We start from the raw sequence: 22,893 nt of genomic DNA on the forward strand, positions 1-22,893 counted from the left end.
GGGGGGATACTGAAGAAAACTTCAATATACAATATACAACACTTAAATAGCGCTTTATACAAGTATTTATAATTTCTTCCTTTAATATGAATACCTGTCTGTACAGTCTGTTACCAATTTACGTCAGTTGGGGACCGTTTCATAAAGCTGTTCGGAAGTTGAGAATGACTTGTCATTTTACGCACGACTTAAAAATGATAAATCCCTATGTAGCTGACTCGGCACAAAGTCGTGTAAAGTCGTGCGTAACTTACAAATGGCTTTTATTTCAATACCATCCATGGTCGAGAGTGGCAAATGTAGATAAACGGACGGTTATATACCGAACCCCGAATAATATGATCTAGTCGGGGGACACATCCTCTCTAGCCATGGCTGATGGGGTTCATTCCATTTTTATCAACTTTCAATAGGATATATGATATGGGAGAGTTGTAAAGTTAAGATAAAGATCCTATAAAATGTCTGTATACCACAAGAGTGACCTCCCTTTCATGCCCTCCCCTGAAAATACTCGGCCTCCCGTCCCCATCGTTAAGTTGTCCATAGTCCATTTTAATGATTTTAAATTCAGTTGAGCATAATGATGTTTACTAAGTACAAGTGCTTTATCTCATATTTTCTATCAGTCCACATCTATCACCCTCTCCTACAAATCCCTTGGGCCTGATTGATAGTTAGAAGCCGGAATATAAATTATGTTGTTAACCGATGAGCATCAATTTTATGGCCAATTATTAAAAACATGAAATCGTTTATTCAAGTAAGAAAGAAAACATGAAGATATGATGGGATACAGAAATGGCATTAATCCGGCATAGTTGAATGGCCAACGTGTAATAAAACAATACAGGATAAACTTGGGGTGAATGTCTTTGAAGATTTCGTGTGTGAATAACGACAAGGAGCCAAGGACATGAAGGAAAGAGTGCTTATTGCATTCTAATTTAAATTATAATGGATAAACACAAAACAGTCGCTCTGTCCTTCGTTTAAACTTTCACGAACTTTGGCTGGTAGAATTGTTTTTCATGTAATAATGATGATGATGATGATGATGATGATAGCATATAACATTATTGATAATAAAGATAATTATTCACCATCACCACCATCATTAACACGACCGTCCCAATAATGATGATGATGATGATAATGATTTCCACCGTCTCACATTCCGCTTCCGAGACTATAATATAGATGCATTTCTGCTCGATCGTTTGCCTCTTCATTTTAACCCAAAATAGTGTCCTTCTTTCCTGATTCTATATGATTTATCAATTTATCCATCCGCTCATCCATTAATTTATTAATGAACTAATTCATATTATCTTTCCATCCATTTATCAATCAATTCATTAACTAATTCTCTAGCCCCTTACGTTCGTATATAGGGCTTGTTTCGTTAGTGACATATCCGCATCATTCACGATTACAAAAAGTGCCTACAACAACGTCGATCTCCTGTTTTTTATGTTTTTTACCTGAAAATTATATACCACGTTTATTTCAGATAATGTCAATTATTTTAACTTGTTATATGATGCAATGTGCCGTTAGAAAAATTTGCATTATTGATTATAGTCTTTTTAGCAACTTTTTTAAAAGTTCTTTTTCATAATAATGAAAATAAAACTTAATTAGTATTAATTGTCATCTATAACAGGGATTTGATTTCCGTATATTTACAAAGTCGTATAGATTAGAATATGACAGGATTGATACAACTAACACCACACAAAATAATAAAATGAGGCCCTGTAATGTCTTTATTTAGTAGGTTCCATGATACTGTCACACCGACGAAACCGACTCCAAACCAAGTCCATTTCAAATAAAGTACTGAATGGCTTTGATCGGTCTGGGGTCGGTTTCACTGATAAGACTATTAGTGTCTATTCATTAGCATGATGTTTACAGTAACAATATACATGTATAATAAAAATTACACAAATGTACAATCTATAACTTTTTTAAAGATACTCCATAATATGTTGTCAAATCATTAAAAAAAGTACCGGAACACATTTCCATCCACAGTTTACGCTAGGAGAAAACCGATTGACATTTCCATTTAATTTATGTTTATACTTTTTACGAAGCGCATGATCATATGTTTTAAAGATAAATGAATTTTCATGGCATCTTAAACATCACATTACATTCCCAGATAGCACATAAGACTGTAGATCATATTTTCCAAAGTAATGAAATCCCTTTAGATAAGGATTATGATAATACCCCCACAGCACTGTAAGATGAATGCATGGTGTGATCATAATGACTTCAATCCCGAGGGTCTCATTTAATCAAAGTTATTACCTGCTGAGACAGCACGCAGACGTCTTAGCAATATAATTATGCATTTCAGTTATAAAAGAAAAATGAACGTATGTTGTAGGATCGAAGAGCAGTTTCTAAACACGTACTAGTAACTTAAAGATTCATTGGATGTAAAGTGCACCAGTACTACATCAAAATGAATCTGATGTTCTGTCAAATAAAACAATGAAGTGAGTATAATGTAAATGAAGGCTTATATTTCAATAATTTCTTAGAAAGAATGGTTGAGATGTTTTACTTTCCACATAGCAATGAGAGGTGAATCGATTTTAGGCCAATCTCCGCGTCAAACTTCTTATCGAAAATGTTGATGATTGTATTCCACAAAGATATAGGCTATTCTTTCCGACCACATTCACATAATGACAACATTCCCAAGGCTCTATAGGAGTTTCATTTAATCAAAATTATGATTACCCGGAATACCCGCTGACACAGCGAGAATTATAGGTCCTGCGTTTTTTGTTTTAAATGAAAATGAACTGAAGTTGATGATATTACCGATAACATGAAAAGGAGAAGTTTCGACTGAAATTTGTAAGCCCGTAGTTACAACTTCTAGTCAAATGACTACCATATAAAGCGTATTCATGCAGTATAAGGGCGGCTCTATTTAATCCGCCAATGTATATAGAGAAGACCTCACCCCTCCACATCTGGCGATGGCGATGATAAACATTGGAAGGGGACCCCCCCCCCCCTTTCGCTGGTCATATTTAAAGGAGAAATGGGCCTACGATAATTGTCTGTTTTGCATATCATTTTTAAAGTAAGAATTATGTAATTTTTCGTCTAGAACATTTTATTTCCTTTATCGCCCCTGGCGTGTGGTATAATAGTCTTGGGCAGCCGCTGCAGTGTGTAGTTTGTGATGACAATGATCACTTTGAACCTATTACGCATCACCCTTTATAAATAAATTTCTAATCTCTCGTGTGGGGACCTTACGATTAAAATGTGTTATTTTCATTAGCATCATTTTATTTTATGAAAATTAGCATTATCATGGATACGGCGCACTTGATAAATAAACAAGGTATATTTCATGTTATTGCCAATTTCACTCATTTGCAACATGCTGTACCCGGCAGTTTTCAACTTTTAAGAGGGGTAGTTTGCATTATTTGATAGCAGTTAATACAGGCCTACTCATATTAATATAAGTAGTTATGGGTGAGACCTCATACCAACTTGACCTTTGACCCGGTCAGCCATGACCTTTGACCCATGACCTTAGACCACATGACCTTTAACCCGGTCATGACCTTTGACCACATGACCTTTAGTCCGGTCAGCCTTTGACCACATGACCTTTAGTCCGGTCACCCACGCCCTTTGACCACATGACCAATACCCCGTTCAGCCTTTGACCACACGACCCGACGGCCCTAACCCAGACTTCCGGTCAGCCATGATGTCACCATGAAATGGTATTACGACACAGTTATGCAACCACCATGATGTCATCCCAGGGCATTACCCTTATTGCACCATCGATATTGCACCACCGTGGCGTCATCGCCACGTATTGGTGATTTTCGGTCGACCTTATCACACGATGCAGCGACGTTGCACGGGTATTTTTAGCATACGATACGATGCACAAAAAGACATCTATACAGTTTCTTATTTAAAAAGTGATCATTCTCCGCCTACCAGCGGATATGTCAAGCGCCTCGCATGACGTCACCAGCTACGCAAGCACCGTGATGTCATCCAAGAGAATTACCCTTTACCCGGTATTGCACCACCGTGGTGCAATCGTCATCGCCACGTATAGGATACGATGCACATAAAAACGACGTATGATTTCTATACAGTTTCTTATTTAAAAAGTTCTTTCTCCGCCTACCAGCAGATATGTCAAGTGCCTCGCGGTTCACGATCGATCACCCCATACACGCCCAACGCTCGTCATTGAACTAGGGAGATCATATTCAAGGTGAGAGCCGACTCTCTCTGCCTCTTAATTATTACAACAATTATTGGTAATCCAACATGTGATTATAATCATGATAATAGTGATATCTCTAGGCTCTACTCATTCCAGACTTTTCCCCATCAAAACTCTCTGACTTTTTCATACTGTTTTGTTCATACTTTTCATTTAACTCACATGACCTGCCCGGCTCTCTGACTCGCAAAAAGTATACTATATTGAAACCGGTAGATGACACCTTTAAATCAACTTCATTCATCCGCAGTACAGATGGTGATAACATGAAACACTATATAGTCAAGGATGATTCTTTATTACTATCATCATTTATTCTATTCCATTTCAATGTAGATAGGTTCAGATATTGTATAAACAGCAGATTTTGATACAAAGGTAAAATAATGTAAGTTATGTTCTCAAATTATGTTGTAATAACAAACTAATTGTTAACTGTTCATTGTTGATATTACAGTGAAGTTCTCGTTTTTCCATATTTTCGCTTAACTTAATGGATTGTAACATATGTATATGGATGGCATTCAGAAAATATCGGCTATGAACACAATGAAGTTCAATCTGTCATTTATGTTGACGGCGTTTTCTTGGATTATTATTATTTGACAAGCTGATGTGTGTGCCTTATTGGTTGTAGGCTCCATCTTCACCCTCCGTTTCTTCTCCACCATCATCATTATCGTCATCGTCACCTTGATACTGGAATAAACCATCGAATTGTGAACCATGCCTGGCTAACACTCTCTGTACGGCTTTCCGGAATTCCATGCCATTCTCTAATCTTTCCATGAGATCGGACACGATTTCATGATTGATGTCAGCGTCTTCGAGGTACACGTTCTGCTGCAAAAACTGAGAGTAAAGATCGAAAAAGATGCGTTTGACTGCCTAGAGTAGTTTCACGTGAGCCTTTGCTTTAGCGTCTTCTTCTTCCATTCCTTCTGAGATGTATTTCTGATATTTTTCGTCTCTCAAGTCCTTGGTGGCTGTCATGGCTTGCTCTAACCATCCTCGATAAGCAAGGTTGTCTTCAGTTTCTTCCATGTTTGCTGTCATTGACGAATCGTGTCCATCGCTTTCTGATACGCTCCTTTCGGAATCATCGTTGGATTCTTCAACTCTTTGCATTTGAGAGGGTGGGTCGGAGTCTTCATCTTCACTCGTTTCTTCTCCAGTATCATGCTCATTTTGTTCATGCCTCTGCATATCATACTTCCTACTAAAGGTTTTATCGCATCGTGAACAAGCGTAGCGTTTGGACATATCCAACGTATTCATGTTGACTCAATGATTATTTGCTGGGAAATGAAGAAAATTAACGTTCAACCTTGTAATAATACGTAATCATGAAACGCGCGCGAATGTACTTCGATTACTCACATATTTTTACGGATTCTACGGATTCTTACGGATTTTTACGGATTCGTACAGATTTTTACGGATTCTTACGGATTTTTACGGATTCGTACGGATTTTTACGGATTCGTACGGATTTTTACGGATTTTTACGGATTCTTACGGTTTCGTACAGATTTTTACGGATTCGTACGGATTTTTACGGATTCGTACAGATTTTTACGGATGGGGTGATCGATCGTGAACGGGATCGTGAACCGCGAGGCACTTGACATATCTGCTGGTAGGCGGAGAAAGAACTTTTTAAATAAGAAACTGTATAGAAATCATACGTCGTTTTTATGTGCATCGTATCCTATACGTGGCGATGACGATTGCACCACGGTGGTGCAATACCGGGTAAAGGGTAATTCTCTTGGATGACATCACGGTGCTTGCGTATAGCTGGTGACGTCATGCGAGGCGCTTGACATATCCGCTGGTATGCGGATAAGAAACTGTATAGATGTCTTTTTGTGCATCGTATCGTATGCTAAAAATACCCGTGCAACGTCGCTGCATCGTGTGATAAGGTCGACCGAAAATCACCAATACGTGGCGATGACGCCACGGTGGTGCAATATCGATGGTGCAATAAGGGTAATGCCCTTGGATGACATCATGGTGGTTGCATAACTGTGTCGTAATACCATTTCATGGTGACATCATGGCTGACCGGAAGTCTGGGTTAGGGCCGTCGGGTCGTGTGGTCAAAGGCTGAACGGGGTATTGGTCATGTGGTCAAAGGGCGTGGGTGACCGGACTAAAGGTCATGTGGTCAAAGGCTGACCGGACTAAAGGTCATGTGGTCAAAGGTCATGACCGGGTTAAAGGTCATGTGGTCAAAGGTCATGGCTGACCGGGTCAAAGGTCAAGTTGGTATGAGGTCTCACCCATAACTACTAATATAGCTCTATCAAAGTGATTAATGAATAGGCCTATACCAAAAAGAGTGGTGATGGTAATGGTATAATAATGGAAGGTCATGGTGAAATCGAGACTTCTGTTATAGTGGAATAATCCAGCACTGTGTTGATCACAGGCAGTGGCGGAAACCGATGAGGGAAGAGGACCGAACGTCCAAAAAATTACTGAATTCTATTTCCAACATGATAAGATGATAATATTTACGGGGTTTCCTTGACCGTGAGGCCTATTCAACTTTCTAACAAATTCTATGCCAGAATTTGCTACTTGATTTGAAATGTGGTAATTTTAGAGCTCGCGTCTTTCGCTCGCGCGCAATTTATTTCTGAAAACGTACACCGGATCCAAAACTATAAGTCCCGATAAATTTTGCCGCATTTCATTTTTTATTATACAAGTTTTACTAAATTTACTCCATACGCAGAACTGACGATTCTTGTAAATTTTAAACTTGTCTCTATTTAAAAAACATTTCAGTCAATAATGATTCGTTCACATTTTCAAGGAAGTCTAGACTAGGGATTATACACAAATAAGAAAAGTAATTAGCTTAGAAATAGTTGTGTCGTCTAGAAATACATCTAAAGGATTAGGAGCCCGCCTAATACAAATATGTAATTTCTTTTCATACCACCAAAGGCCATATACCACTCTGTATTTTTTACCTTTTCTTTGGCCGCTTATCAAGTCCCCCCAAAATCAAACTTCGACCAACTGCTGCTCTCTCGTGGGACTTAAAAAAATAACCCTCTCTATGTTCCATGAAAAAAATAATACTCAATTAATGACCCTTGAAGTTGTATTTGCAATATTTTACACACAAAAAATCTACCACACCAACCTAATTACGGGCCGAGGAGAAATCTATACTACCCTAAAATGGCAGGCCTGCATAAAATGGTATCCATTTATATTGTGTTTACATATTGTGAGTGACGCAACATGGCATGTGGGACATGCATAAAACAAAACGCCAGCGAGGGAAGAAAATGGAATTTAAAAAAAGGAATATCACATTTCCTTTCACTTTCATTTTCTTCATTTTCTCTTCTTTTTTTTTCTTGGTCATGAAACTTTTCTTTGGTCAATTCGTGCCACAAGCCTCCATCTATGATATAATTATTTCAGTGGACATGATGGATGTGAGAAGTTGTGGGTGTAATGTTTTCGCGTTGGAATACCTGTTAAACTTATTTAAACGTGAGTCGAATCATGTTTCAAAGTTTGCCAGCTTTAACCATGTTAACGTCTATAGCTTCTGTTGTCTTCATCCATCCCACAATCATTATCTTTAGTTCCTTATATTGAATTCTAACAAAACCGTCCTTCCAAACATCAACATGTCACACTGGACTTTGTTACTTTTAATCTGACAATTGACATAGAGACATGCCTGCGTTTTCCTTTTTAAATGTTTACTCAGGTTACCATAGTATATACTTATGATGAAATACTTTTGCAAGTACATGATCACAAAGAATGCAACCGATCATTATTGATGCGGTAGGATGTTTCAGGGACGTTGAAATTTGGTAAAAGAGCTATTGAAATTGATTAATCGTCGTGAGCAATGGATATTTAAACGTATTTATCTCCGGCAATACAGACGTATTAGGTGCTGAGTAGACGCCAAATTGTTTTACCATAGCCCTATTCCATGGCGTCAGTCCATTTGACTCAATTTCGGAGTTAATTGACAGATGGAATGATCTTAATCCTTGGGTCCATAGAGCGAATCTAAACAACAAAGAGATGAGATGGTAGATTTTAAAGTGTTAGGTCGTGTAAAAGATACTGAAATTATGCAAATAAGAATAGATAGATGTAAATGGATGTCTATAATACAAGAGATCAATATTTAACAGATGACGATGTTTCCGTAAAAATATACACGTCTTTCAAAAGTGCACTTTAACAATGTCAAAGCAGACGGCTTTTATACATTCTGAATGTCAGATGAGCTGAAGTTTTGAATTCTGTAGGGAATATCAGAAAACAGATGGATGGTCTGTGGTGACAAAAGGCAAAATAAAAACAAAACGTAATAAAATGATACAACAAATCTTACAAAAAGAGTGAATTTCAATCCTATATTATAACTAAAAACAAGAATATAAATCGTTCGGATACTTGCTGTCGATCGTCCATGCCTCAAAAATCATATAATGGATCTTCCATCATTGCAAACGTCATGAGTTCAGAAACGATAGTATTACATGATCAACGGGGGAGGGGGGGGGTGTACATGGAGAAAAATAAAGAGAAACTCATCTAGATTTTTTTTTCTTTGATCACCTTTTGATCAGCAAACACTTTCCTATGTATCGGGTAACCAGTATAAGGAGTAAAAGATAACAATCACGCCACATGCACTTTTTCACGTTTTACCAGCGTGTATAAAGTTACCTAGCAAAGGACGTATCCCTGCCCCCCTGACGAGCTTGAAAGACCTTTTTGCCCCCCCCCCCCCTTGACGAGCTTGAAGACCTTTATTGCCTCCCCTGACGAGCTTGAAGACCTTTTTTTTTTTTTTTTTTTTTTTTTTTTTTTTGCTTGTCAAATTTTTTGGCGGACGGTTTTGCCCCCCCCCCCCTGTGGAAAATCCTAGGTACGCCACTGGTGCAGGGGCGACAATTTGTGGTGCAACATACACTGTTAAAAAAAACCTGATTTTACAGGGGGAAGAAGATTTTGCAGAAAGCAATAACAGAATAATTCTGTAAATTCATAAAACAGGAATTTTCTACAATTCAACAGAACAGGTCTGTTTAAAAAGGGGAAATTGGTGTTTTATTCAAGGAAATTTGTAAGGTTCCATACACCAAATACCAATTTCCTGTAATTTTACATGATATAATGTAAGATTACAGGTGTTCTCAAGACTCTGCTGCAAGAACTTCTTTTATTTTAAGAATAAATTTTCTTACAGTGTACCCTCATCTGTCCCGTCTTGTCGACTCCATCCTTCAACGCCCATACGCCAACGATAGCGTAACATGGGAAGTAATTGAGGTGAAGATATATTATGTTACGTGTGATTATTTCATAATTTGAATATTTTTCTAGTTTTTCCCCTTGCTCTAGCAGTCTTTCTCTGTATATTTGATGAACTAAAGAACCTCTCCCCTCACACGTGTATACCGTAAACATGAGTGTCACTATACGATAGCTGCCGTCTTCATTACCTTTCAAAAGGACACATGTAACCGGAAAGCATTATGAACCTATATCCAAGGACATGGACAGATGGATATCACGTAAATGCTTCTATTTTTTTTTGACAATTTTGATATTTTGTTATGTTATTCTCTCTTCTCTCAATAGGCCTAAATCAAATTAAGGTTTTGAAGGTTTCAAGACCTAGAGCATTCTCGAGTAGTTTCGTAAGACAGAGTTACTTTTTCAGATTCTACTATTGGCCTACATGTATGGTAAACCAGGTTCTACAGAACAATCTCGGGAAAATGTATGATTTTGCGTATTGTTAGCATGGGTAAATGTGATCTTAAGTATTGTAGGCATTAGTAGAAATCTCTTAATTTTTGTTGATTCACTATGCTTGCCATTGCCTTTCTCTGTCGGTCAAAACGATAAATAGTAACATTCATTTTTTCTTTAACTGATTTTCATCACACCTTCACTAATAATTTTATGTTTGAATAATTTTTCTACTTTTATTGCAACAATCTTATTGTCAGAGTTAACTTCCCATTTAAGATGTCAACTCAAGTTACATCATTAGTAACAATTGACGATGCTACAGCTATATGGGGGTGCAGGTGGAACGGGTGCACCTTACCCTTCTTATCCCCCCACCCCAATATCAAAATGGGAACATAAATTAAGTGGAGTAATGAGCGAAAAATTCAAGCAATACAACATGGTGTATGGGGAGGAAAATTTATGAAAAGTCATGAGCAATTTTTTTTCTTTTTAGAGTAAAAATGAAATTTTGTGATTGATTCTGACCTAATGATCAAAATCACCACTTTCTTTTGCTTTTCTTTTTTGGTCGTGCAACTCGTTTTGGGTGGTGAGTGTCTCCAAGCTCCGATCTATTTGCCAGTGCATATAAGGCGAAAAACACAACAAAAAGTGATCTGGGAGAAAAGTCGTGTTTGTTTAAATGGTAAATCAATTAATTTTTTTAGTGTTATGCCTCAGCTCTTTAAAAAGTCTCTGGCGCTGACAAAAGAGAACTCATGCAAGAAGCTTTCAATGATCTCGAGTAGATGTAGCTATACCTATCGGAATGAGCCAATTTCATGTAATGATGATAAAAACCAAAATTGAAATCACCAGTATACTCGAATTGTGAACATTGTTGACTTATAGAAGTGTGATGAAATTTTGCTCAATGAAAGTAAATCATCTTTTATGTCTTCGAAACGTATTCAAAGAAGCAATAATTTCAACAGGCAATAATTTCAACAAGCTGATGAAGTTATTATTCAGAACATCAGATATCCAAGCGTATTTTAAAAGTATTTTGTATCTCATTTTGATTTAAATGCAATCTGTTATATAAATTTGGGATTTTTCTTTTCATGGAATATCGGGTAGGGTATTTTTCCCCAATCACCAAGCCTTTAAAAAATACAAAGCAGACGTTGGATATCATTCCAAATGATATTTTTCTGATGGATTATGCTGAAGAGGGAAGAAAGATAGAGAGAGAGAGAGAGAGGGGGGGGGATAGAATCAAATAAATATTTATATTAAAATACTCTCTAAAAATATTGGGTAAAATGCTCCATGAGGGTACTTGCGTCCAACCAACATTGGGCATTTCTTTTGGACATTTTTATTCATCCAGTGGGATGAAAACTTTGCCAATTCTAAAGTGCTTGCTGCTTATTTTTTTAACCCTAATCATACTAATACTGGTCAATATGCTTCCCGCATTGGGTAATACAAGTTGGTTGGAAATAAAACTACCATCGGGCTGGTTAAAATTTTACCCAATATTTTTTTAACAGTGTATCGGGGGGGGGGTGTTTAACAATGAGTTAGGTGTATTTTACAGTTGTATAAAAGTGACAAAGCGCATGGTATATTTTATGCAAACTTGATCTTGGAATTTAGGGGCCGTTTTAAGTTCGAACACTATGTGTATCACCGCGGGTTAAGTAAAATTAAATCGCACATAAATTAGTAGTTACGTATACATAGTACGATATACGCTTCATCGTGCTCATGATCTGGGTGCCGTTTCATAAAACTGAGCGTAAGTTAAGAGCGACTATAAGAACGACAGGTGATACTTTCTTGTGGTAAATTATATGTTTATTGGTGATAACTGAGCGCGTAAGAAATGTTCACCAGTCGTTCTTAAAGTCGCTCTTAACTTACGAACAGCTTACACCCACCTGGAGAGCGTTCCAACATTTTGGTCCGTCAAGTTGTCAGATCTGTCGGATAAAACGTCCTTAACTCTTGCTCTTTTTGAAACACTCCCTGATCATTAAAAAAAAATGTTAATGAAGTCGGAGGGATATTTCGTTCTTTTTGTTGATATTGTTGGTTTTTTTTACATTTGTGTATACTTTAATTGCAACACACACTTCAATTTCCAAACCTTGAGCGCACTCATGGATATTTGAAGGCTGCAAACTATTATGACTCTGCGATGTAGTCCTACCCAATCATGACCAAATAACCAGAGAAGAAGACTTTTGAGGTTGGTTGATTAATATCAATCTTTCTCGTGCTGTCTTCCAAAGAAACCTTAAGTAATTTTGCTCTTTTTTCTGAATCATATCAACAAATGCATCAATCCCAATCCAACTGTATGTCCATTTCAAGTTGAGCGCGCTTAACCAGTATACAGAAAGTGCATTTTGTTTTCTCGGCCCTGACCTTGACAAGCGAATGAATGACCGCTTGAGGACATCGTCTCATGTATTTTCATGAAACACCACACTCCGAAAACAATCCAGAAAAATGATATGATATACATCCTACGGGCTAAATGACTTTGAAAGTTTTCTGAAAAGATGATATTTTCTTTCACATGTTTATGCTGTCCCAATAACATCATTGGACGCCTTCGGCAGTACCATGCAATGCAACGGATTGATTTTCACTTCCAATGTCATCAGTGCGCAGAGAACAACGTGGAAGGGTCGAACAAGCAAGAAATTAAAGATGAATGATGCAAGGCTGCAACACATTCTAGTTTGTTATATAAAACCTGCCAAGCGTGTAGATATCTCCAAACAACTTCCAAGCTAAATGAACTCGAAAGTTTTCTTGAAAGATGAGTTTCTCTTCAGACATGCTCTCGCAAATAATCATGCCGCATATAACAGGAGCCGCGGAACGGTTTTCAAAGTGGGGGGCTGAGCCAAAAGTGGGGGGGGGGGGGCTGACCATGCAAAAAATCACAATCATAACTATGGTAATTTTTACGTTTTTGTACATGGTTTTGGAAAAAAGTGGGGGCTGAAGCCCCCCCCCCCGCGGCCCCTGTATAACAATCTCACAATGGTCACACCCCCCTTCCCAAAACACAAGTAGCGTACGCAGGGGGATGGTTACAGGAGTTGGGTTCAACCCCTTTAATTTTTTTTGATATCCCAACCCCCCCCCCCTAAAATTTTGTGAAGACCTTTTTATTTAATTTTTTTTCTTCATTTTTTGCTTGTCAAATTTTGTTTGAGGTACAAAACGACGTAAAATTGATGATGAAGAACTTTTTTTGGGGGGAGGGGGGTTGTCAACATTTCATTCAGCTTGAACACCCCCCTTTCAAAATGACTGCGTAAGCTAACATGCGGATTATAATCCAGATCAGCATATGATCTCAGGTGTCTTCAGTATCTGTTGATTATTTCCAAGGGGCCCCGGGAAAGAACAGATTGGATATAGCCAATCTAAAACGGGTTATCCTGACGATATGTGTTCGAGCTCTATATTTTGTATTCTTTTCATGGCTTTGTTTAGATATTGTTACAAGTAATCACTTGATCATGCAATGTATTTTGCTTATTCGAGAATAAAGCCAAACCAAACCAAACTAAATTTCAGTGGATTAATCTTGGTTTCAGGAAGACATAGAAATATGTACAAATCTAATCATTTTTTTCTCTCTTTGATTTATTCACAAACAATAAATAAGAAACAATTTTTATCGAATTCATAGTATAAACCAATTAGATTCGTGATTATTATGCTATACCGATCCAGTAAGCGGTAAGTAGGGTAAAGCTGTATAACAGAAACATGATATAGAAATGAATCTAAACAGAATATTTGACATTCATTTTTTTTTCTTTATCTAAGACGTGCTCCAATCATCCGCGTGCTCAAAAGAAAGAAAAATTCAAAATTGTATAAACACGATAAAAACGATTAACAGTGTACATAATAAGTAATACAATTATGCCTATCTACGTATGAAAATGAAGTTTTCAATAATAAAAAAATAATATTATAATAACATTCAAGGGTTTAACGATAGAATTTCAACTTTTTTGGACTAGATAATACATTCTTTACACCACAATAACGCCAGTTGTTCACAATGTTTATCCTTAGTTTATGCGAGTAGAAATGGCGTATTTTACTCTACCGGACACCTTTATACCATCTTTCCCCTGAATATACATTTTTCATATCATTCAACCCTTTAAGATTCTTTATTATGTTTCTTTAAACTTAACTCTGTAACACAGTATAATCATAATAACCAAAACTCTATTATCTTTATGGATATTGGTGATACGTGGAAGTATTCTTTGAACATGGTTGTGAGATTTTAAATTATTCACATGTGGTGGTTTCAGGCTTCTCTCACGCGGGATGCCTACGTCCCACTGCACCAGGTGAATGTACTATGAAGTATTCCTCAGTTCAGTGCGCGCGAAGGATAAAGAGGTGATGTTTCGAAGGGAATGTAGTCTGCTGTGCGAACCCTTCACCATGCTCGAGTTAAGGGTCTGAGTTGCAGCCTACCCATGCCTTGTGTACTGAAGGCCCACTCGCTCAGGCAAGTTTTGTATGTGCTAGTCTTTACGTTGAGACACACTCGTTGATCAAAGTTTCATTCAGGGTCTGTGCCTGCAGACTAGAGGGAATGTGCATGGGGAGGGGCTGGAGGTTTATAAGACTGTTCGTAGTGAGATGCATCCTTTCATCATCAACCGCATTGAATGGTATATTTAAAGAATAGTTTCTGGATTATTCTAAACACAATACTTGCTGTTGACTCACAAATTTTCTTTTTATGAAAATTAAGTATCATTCCTTTCAAGGTTTACATGAAATAACGAAATATCCTTAACACGTCCAGGCATCCACGGTTACAGTATGGTATTTGATTTCAGGGATCCGCTGTGTAAACTTGTTTAACCCTCAATTAAATAGGTAACCCATCATGTTTAGATAAAAATATCATTAACCGCTAAAAGCAAGGAACGGGGGAAAGGAGAGTGAGGAAGAGAGAGCTGATTAAGAGAGAGGGAGGGGGAACGAGGGCTAGGATGGGGAAGAGAGTTAGATTTTCGTCCCAGTACTCTATTGAAGAAATTCACAGCACGGAGCAGATGAATGGAGCTTCAACATCGAGTAGACATCACGTCACTAAACATATCAATCAACCCGCACCCCCAGCATCAAAAGCTATCATGCACTTTTGTAAGTGCTGTTCCCTCGCATGTATAGCAACATCTAATGCCTCTTTGGGTATTCACTATCATGACTTTTACAAACCAGCGTGTCTTACAAAAGTAAACGTACACAAACTATGAAGTGTTGACAGTGCTTAAGACCATAATTGCATGGAATATAATAACATCACTATTTACTTGACAAGTTTTTACCTTTGGGTAAACTCAACCCCAGTAAAGATTCATCACCAACAGAGAAAACGATATCTCATTTATCATCATTCGTTAGAACAACCGATCATTAAAATAATGTTGTTGACAAGACAAGAAAAGACGTGACTGGCAAGATCCTTAATCTGATCAAACAGAATTGGTAAACAACTGACTGTTTAGTTTTAAGTGCTTTGGTGCTGTATTAGCGTTTTCAAGCTCATTCTGTCCACTTCATAGGACACTGACTTTAGCATTTATCATTAGACTAATTATTGTCTTATTTGAAGTTCAGTGGTCTGAACGAGAGTGCAATATAAAGGAACAGGGAAATTAGAAATAGCAGAGTCAACGAAATTGCGACTGCCATGTATAAACAAACAGGTATGTCTCTGTGCAGATAGCGATCGATCCAGGACATGGGACAGCTACAGAAAGCCACTGGAACTTGGGAATCTTCAGATTTCTTGTCAAACTTTCAAAGAACTTCCCTTCTGACGAGTACACATCTATTGAGACGCACTTCTCTACCCCCTTCCTGGAAAATACGACGTAGATATTGTCATTCTGGTCGACTGCACACCATGCACTCGACCAGTCTTCCTGGTGTATTGCAGAGAGGATGGATCCGTTTTGGTGCACGAGTTTAATAGCAGGTCCGTAAGGAGGACAAGGATCAGCAACCAAAAGATTGCCTGTTGATAGAACGAAGAGCTGCCAAGGGGTGGTAGCACCGGTTGGGATGGTTCGAAATGCTTTTTTAGCATCACCCTTGAGATCAAACAGAAATATCTTCTCCAGCTCGCAATCGCCTACAAAGAGCATGTCGTCCTTGTCCGCGGTCACAGAGAACATGAAGCAAGTCTCCTGCGGACTGTGTATCTGTAAGGCTTCCCCTTTCCTGCTGTAGACATGGATTTGACGGTCAAAGCTTAGCAAAACCAGAGTCCCATCAGGACGGACTGTCATGTCTCGCACAGTCACGTCATTGACCAACCGTTTAATTCCAAAATCGCGTCGAAAGATATCAGCGCCTCCGGATTCATGTCCAATGACCACACTGCCATCAGGTAGTGAGGTCAGACTTCGCTTCGCGTGGCCAGGGCATTCTGGTAACTTGATAGATGCTATAAGTCGAAGTATCTTAGGCTGTACTATATGTCCTATAGACAATTTCGAGTTCGCGTTCTCGCGATTGAATTGGATATCGTTTAAGAGATCTAACACTGCTGTGATATGTTCCTCGATGTAGGCAACCGGATCATCCATATCAACCGATGCATAGCGTCCGATGACGGAGAAGCAGCCGACATTGTTCTCGCGCGATTGGTCATCTCTCTTGGAGGCATATCCCATCCCGACCTCTCTAAGCTTGTAGTCGAATTCCTCAATCATCCTCTGAACCTGTAGAAGAAGGGTTCGCCTGCACTGTTCTATCTGCTGCATGTCCTGATCAGCTGCTTCTAGAATCTCTTGTCTAAGGGACTCCATTCTTTCTTTGATGATGGATCCATACTTTTCCAACATGTCCATCCCATCTCCTGGGGTTCCCTTAAGCAATGAGTGGGTGTCCAAGTTACCACCCTGAGCCATCCTGGATTTTTATCAAGGCACCTGAAAAATAAACAAATGGGATAATATATTTAATTTAATCTTACACAACAATAATGTCGGTCAACAACAATTTCCACCCACACATATCTGCATCTGCATGTTTTTTAATACCAAAATAATTATGTTTAAAGTTTAGACCAACTGCTTGTCTAAACTAAAGAAAAATAAAATTTTCCCAAACATTTACTTACTATTCGACCCACTAATGTATATATAACATGACTTGTTTAAAAACGATATTTAACAAAAATCAACCATTTACCAGTGAAACTTAGCTTACTTAAACTTAATCAGAAGACTTTCTTGAACTGTGTAACTCCTCTGATTGATATAGAAAAAAAAATCGAGCTTAAAGTGGAAGCTTCACCGATCTCATTATTTCCGCTGAGTTTTTCAGTCAGACAACAAGACTTGTGTTATATACAACAATCACTGTATGCATTTATCATTTTTCACACCCGTCAAAGCATTTGGCGCTTTCCATTTGTCGTAGCAGCAATGCATCTTAATCAAGAGTATGGAAGTTATATTCCCCAAGAAGGGAGTAAACATTAAATTATTTCCCTGGGTGAATGAAAAATAAGACTACTGGCAAGAAAATTTGACAACCATTAGCTAATTTTACAGGAAAGCGTCCTTGCAGACAGTGATCACTTTCAAGAGACAAAACAAACAACCGAACATGCTAAAGGGAAAAAGTCTTCAATTTCAACATCGAGGCTCACAAGTAGTACGTCAGAAATGTGTCGTTTTTACAATCCACTGAATGACGGTCATGATAGTAATGATTCTTTTCTTTTATTTTCTTATTTGATTTTACATGTCACCATACGTCGTTCTATCCCTCTATTCTTGCTAAATTATGGAACGTTTGAACCCCAAGGCTTTGTTCAATGTGTGAAGATTGCAAAATATCTCTCGAGGAAGGTGTCGCAGCGCGAAAGTAATATCCATATCATTTCTGAAATTATAGGGCATGTTTTGAGAAAGTCATATCGTCATTTTGAATGCTGGATCATAATGCTTACCAAGAATATGCCTCTTATACAGTGCGTCCCACAAAAAACGAAACCGAGATTTATCGATGATTTATCATAACTTAATCGCAAATACAATAGACAAATGACCTACCATTTTAAAGCTTAGAATCTCCTCTTTCATCTGAAATTACTTAGATTATTTCTCATTCATGCATGAGTGAGCAAAAACAATTTGAAAAGGGGATACCAAAAAGTCACTTGGCGGGCCGGATCTGGGTTTTAAAAAGAAAACCACATTTTTAAAATGTTCAATATCTGCTCTTTAATTTGATACCTCAATTACAGAAAATGGTCAAGAAATAACAAAGTTCTGGTTATTTGAAATAAGGCTTGAATTTCAATAATTTTATAAAATGAAGAGGTTTAACAGGCTAGCGTTCAAACTCACTCGACACTCCGTTTTGTTGACGATCAGCCATGCATTAAGTCTTTTGTTACCGTGCGATAGCTTCTGTGGGAAACCAGTGAAAACACGTTTATTTAATGAAATTATGGAAATACAAGCATTGCTTCGAGGGATCATAACTTTTTTACTACTTGACCATTTGCTGTGATTTAGGTATCAAAGAAAAGAGAAGATGTTGAACTTTTTAGTCATGTGATTTTCTGTTTGAAATTCAGATACCCCCCGCCAAATGAGTTTTTGGCATCCTTTCTTTGAATTGTTTTTGCTCAATCATGCGTGAATGAGGAATAATCTAAGTAATACCAGATGAAAGTGGAGATTCCAAGCTTTACATTGGTAGGTCATTTGTCTATTTTATTTATGATTAAGTTATGATAAATCATCGCTAAATCTCGGTTTCGTTTTTTCTGGGACGCACTGTATATAGAATGAATGTATCATCTTGAACATTTAAAAGATGATAAATGTACGCTTATACTGTCAGGGTTTTTTAAATCAAAATACCCTACAAAAAATTATTATAAAAATATAGAGGTACAGATTTTTTTTAAAGGCTTAAACCATTATGCAGTCACTCCCTAAACTGGCAACAATGTTTATCTTTTTTACCCATTTACATAATTTTACGAAATATCACGTAAGTAAATGATTGCAAGATTGCACACAAAAAATGCCCGTTCGCATTTTAAGTTTTGTAATTTAATTGTTCGGTTTAAAATGTTGCTAATATAAATTAGTGTTTAGCTCAAGTGATTACTTTATATTGTGATGAAGAGGGTTATTTTTTTTCAGTACATCTATTTCTAGTTATATTGCGCGCATTCAGTATAAACATACTCTGCCAAAGGGTTGTCAAGAAAACACTGTACCTGTAAGCATCTGTTAGCTCATTGGTTTTTATTTTGGATCATCTCCTTATCAATCCTATCGTAGATTGTGTCGCCTTCTTAAAAGGAAATGTAGGATTGGCTTTCAATCTTAAAATAACCTCCCAGAATACAATGAACTTTCTAAGTAATAACCAATTATCTTGAAATCGGTTGTTTTTGCTATCATTCTGTTAGTAACTTGTTGCAATAAGGGTCAAATCCAAAACTTAATTGAATATCTTACTTTTTCAATACAATTCTGTATTTTCTCTACACTACACTCTTTAAAAAAGATATTGCCTGTTTTAAAAAATAGCATCTCTTCGACAGAGGCGGCGTCAGATTTGTGGGAGAGTAAACGAAAGGGTGACGCCATTAGTTAGAGCCACAGTCTCGCCACACTGTGACCTCACAACAGAAATTAGGTATACTCAACATCTGAGGGGTCAGTACGTTCAAACAATATCACTAGTAATTTTGGCAATTTCTCGTGTTAATCGAGTCAATGCTTCATAAGACAAAACTTTTACGAACACCGATGAACAATCCCAGTTTTAAAACCAATATGAATAGATATTTGATAAAAGTTAAAAACCATACCATTACAACAGAGATAAAGCATCCAAGTAAGATTGGGCTTGATGACGAATATTTAATTCATCTGATGTGAAAATAGTGCCAAATGCTTCCTTCTTTAAAACTAGAATTTCGAGGAAGCCTTGTGACCTCTTGACCTCACTATCCTCACTACAACAGTCCATTTTGATGAACATTTTTCATGAATAATGTAATGTATATATTCTATATAGGGCTTTAACTGATCAACAAGAACAGAAAATATTTTGTTATATCTTATAAAAGTCCAGCCAATTGCTATCTTCATTAGATATTAACATGACCGAACAACAAACATTGACCAATAAGGAATAGATGTAGTGTGAACCAGGGGCATCAGAACGTATTTTGCTTTTTTTTGGAGGGGGGGGGGGGGCAAAGCCAAAAAAGGGCACTTAGATTTCAAAATTGGCATTTTGGTACAAACGGATATTTTCACCACGAGATTATCATCTTTGTGAAGTAGTTGTGTGTTTTGTAGTATAATTCAGTTGAGAAAAGCCTTTTTGAAGTGATTTCTGATTGATAAGACATATTTTTTAGGCTTTATTTTTCGGCGAGCGAGCGATTTGGAAAATTTTCAATTCTGAAGTTGTAAAACTCCCCTTTTGGTCAATTGTGGCGCTATTTAATGTTAAAATGGTATCCTTGCGAGTTGTCGCGAGCTTAAATTTTTAATATACTGACCAGAAATGAAAACTTAAGGACTGCATTTGGTGACTCATGAAAAGGATACATAATGGCCGAAAATGCGATCGCGAAGCGCGAGCTGAAATTTTTTGATATTCCAACCTGAAATCTGGACATTCTAAGCATTAAGAAAAAACATGAACAGAATGAGTACCTTACTAAACAATTATTGATGCGAGCGCGAAGCGCAAGCCCCCAAAAATGTGATTTCCCAAGCTAAAAGGTATCATGTTCTACTTCAAATAGTGTATTACATTTTGAAAAAGGGTATTTTTTCTAACGGGGCCGGGGGGCACTTGTGCCCCCTGCCCTCCGGTTCGCCGCCCCTGGTGCAAAAATAACACTAGTCGGACTTGTTACCGATCAAGCCAGGTCAATCACTTTTTGGCATCCTTCAGGGAATTTTAGCCGCATGCAATCTTCATAAGATAGGCCTAGCATTTACAATTCGGAGATTCTAGTAGTAGCAGCCTCAAGTCATTTAGTATCACAACAAACATTGGTATGGGTGGTGTAAATACTATGTTAATGTGGTCTCTATGTGGTACATATCTCATCCGGTCATTAGCGTTTGTCACTAAGCATGAAAATCAGGCACAATGCTAGCTTCATTTTTTTAAATTATATTTTGATGTTATCGATTGATGTGATAAAAATGGTAATAAAGCTTTTGTATGCCAAAATCAAACATTTCCTATTAGGCGTCTAACCAATCAAGCTTGGCCATATTATTGCGTCATCTTGCATGTCAACATGGTAATGGCGCCAAATGCTATCTTCATAAGATCACAATAGAGAATCGTGACCCTACACTCTCTACTTAAAGAAAGGGAAGTAAAGATTCAACAAAGCGTGGGTCTCATTAATTTAAGCAACTTCTCTCTTACCCAACCTGACTTTGAGATTTGTCAATAATAAGTTGTCGACAAAATATGTATTTGTTTTATATTGTAAAACACTACTTCATTATTGCCCAGTTCTCGAACACTGAGAAAATAAAACTTATTTTTAATGAAGCATTTGTCACGTATGATATATTTCATTATAAATAGAACCTGACATATCGGCGTTTTGTTGGAATTATCTCACTAGATCATTGTTTTGATACTTAACAATTTACAATGTGGTACGAAATGGAGTGGATTAAAAAAAACACCCCTGAATACAAGCTGCACATGATTATTGATTTTACAAAGTGTCAAATATATCACAGAAGCATGAAAGATCATCAGTACTAGACAGGTTGATAATCTCCCCCCCCCCCCCCGCCTTTACGGGCTTTATACTCCCACCCTCCCGCTATGTTTGCACCTAATAAACTCTCATCATCGACAACGATGGATTCAATGACATAAATTTTCCTAGAGCTCCCGAGGTCGATCTACATTGAAGAGTCCTTAATTGACCTCAAAACACTTCGTCTATTAACAATCCCCCAGGAAATCATGGAAAAAAAACTACCACAAACAGTGGAGCTGAAACGGCGTGAGATACGATGGGGGTACCAACAGTAATGTGTTTTCATCATCAATTTCACCCATTTTATTCAAGCACCTTGCTTGCAATCTTTCTAACGCTCAAGGCGCAAACGGCATTAGCAGGTCAAAATTCAGTGTACATTTCACTTCACTGTTTGCATTTGCATTCTGAACTGACTAGTCAGGGGCGACATTTCTCTTCTAGGCTACGCCGTTGTCATTCTTGGTCTTTTCCCCATCACATTAATATCCAGGGCAGACGTGTAAAAGCATCCAGCATCAAATAATTTATTTGAAAACCCGCATTATATTTCATTATTATCCGCTCAATCTCTCATCCCACACATCACCCGTCCTCGCTATCACCCAAGGGATTAAAACAGTCCAGATGTTGTTTTCCCCCATTATTTGATTAGCTGACAACCACTGACAAAAAACATGTAGGCCTACCATAATGCTATCGGGAATAAAAGTGTTCCGTTTCATCACTAGTGCAAAATATTTCTCCGGGTGGAAGCGCATATAGACTTTTATACCTTTATGAGAATTAATATCATTAATGAATCACAAGTATGAAATGTATCTGGGGATTACATCCTTTAACGAAATCTTTTGTCTGGATCAACATTTTAGGATTCTTCATCGTCTGAAATCTCTCAGGTAATACCTGGAGATTTGCGCGCGCTGACGTCACAATTGATTTAGTGAGGCTCTTCGAAGCTGTTCATAAGCGATTTATTGAA

The 22,893-nt window shown here is 37.6% G+C and overlaps 1 protein-coding gene across 1 annotated transcript; it reads right to left on the bottom strand.

Annotated features, from left to right (window-relative positions):
* Positions 1 to 13,266: 13,266 nt before the first annotated feature.
* LOC129262381 (uncharacterized) lies at positions 13,267 to 17,048 on the bottom strand. The gene has a single exon (XM_054900529.2). It carries the CDS (start codon positions 17,029 to 17,031, stop codon positions 15,787 to 15,789), a length of 1,245 nt encoding a protein of 414 aa, XP_054756504.2. The 5' UTR covers positions 17,032 to 17,048; the 3' UTR covers positions 13,267 to 15,786.
* Between the last annotated feature and the right edge of the window lie 5,845 nt (positions 17,049 to 22,893).

Source organism: Lytechinus pictus, chromosome 1 (genome assembly GCF_037042905.1).
Source record: "Lytechinus pictus isolate F3 Inbred chromosome 1, Lp3.0, whole genome shotgun sequence".
NCBI classification, from domain to species: Eukaryota; Metazoa; Echinodermata; class Echinoidea; order Temnopleuroida; family Toxopneustidae; genus Lytechinus; species Lytechinus pictus.

Excerpts from the sequence above, each read along its gene's own strand:
- LOC129262381 (XM_054900529.2), bottom strand. The coding sequence starts at position 17,031 with ATGGCTCAGGGTGGTAACTTGGACACCCACTCATTGCTTAAGGGAACC.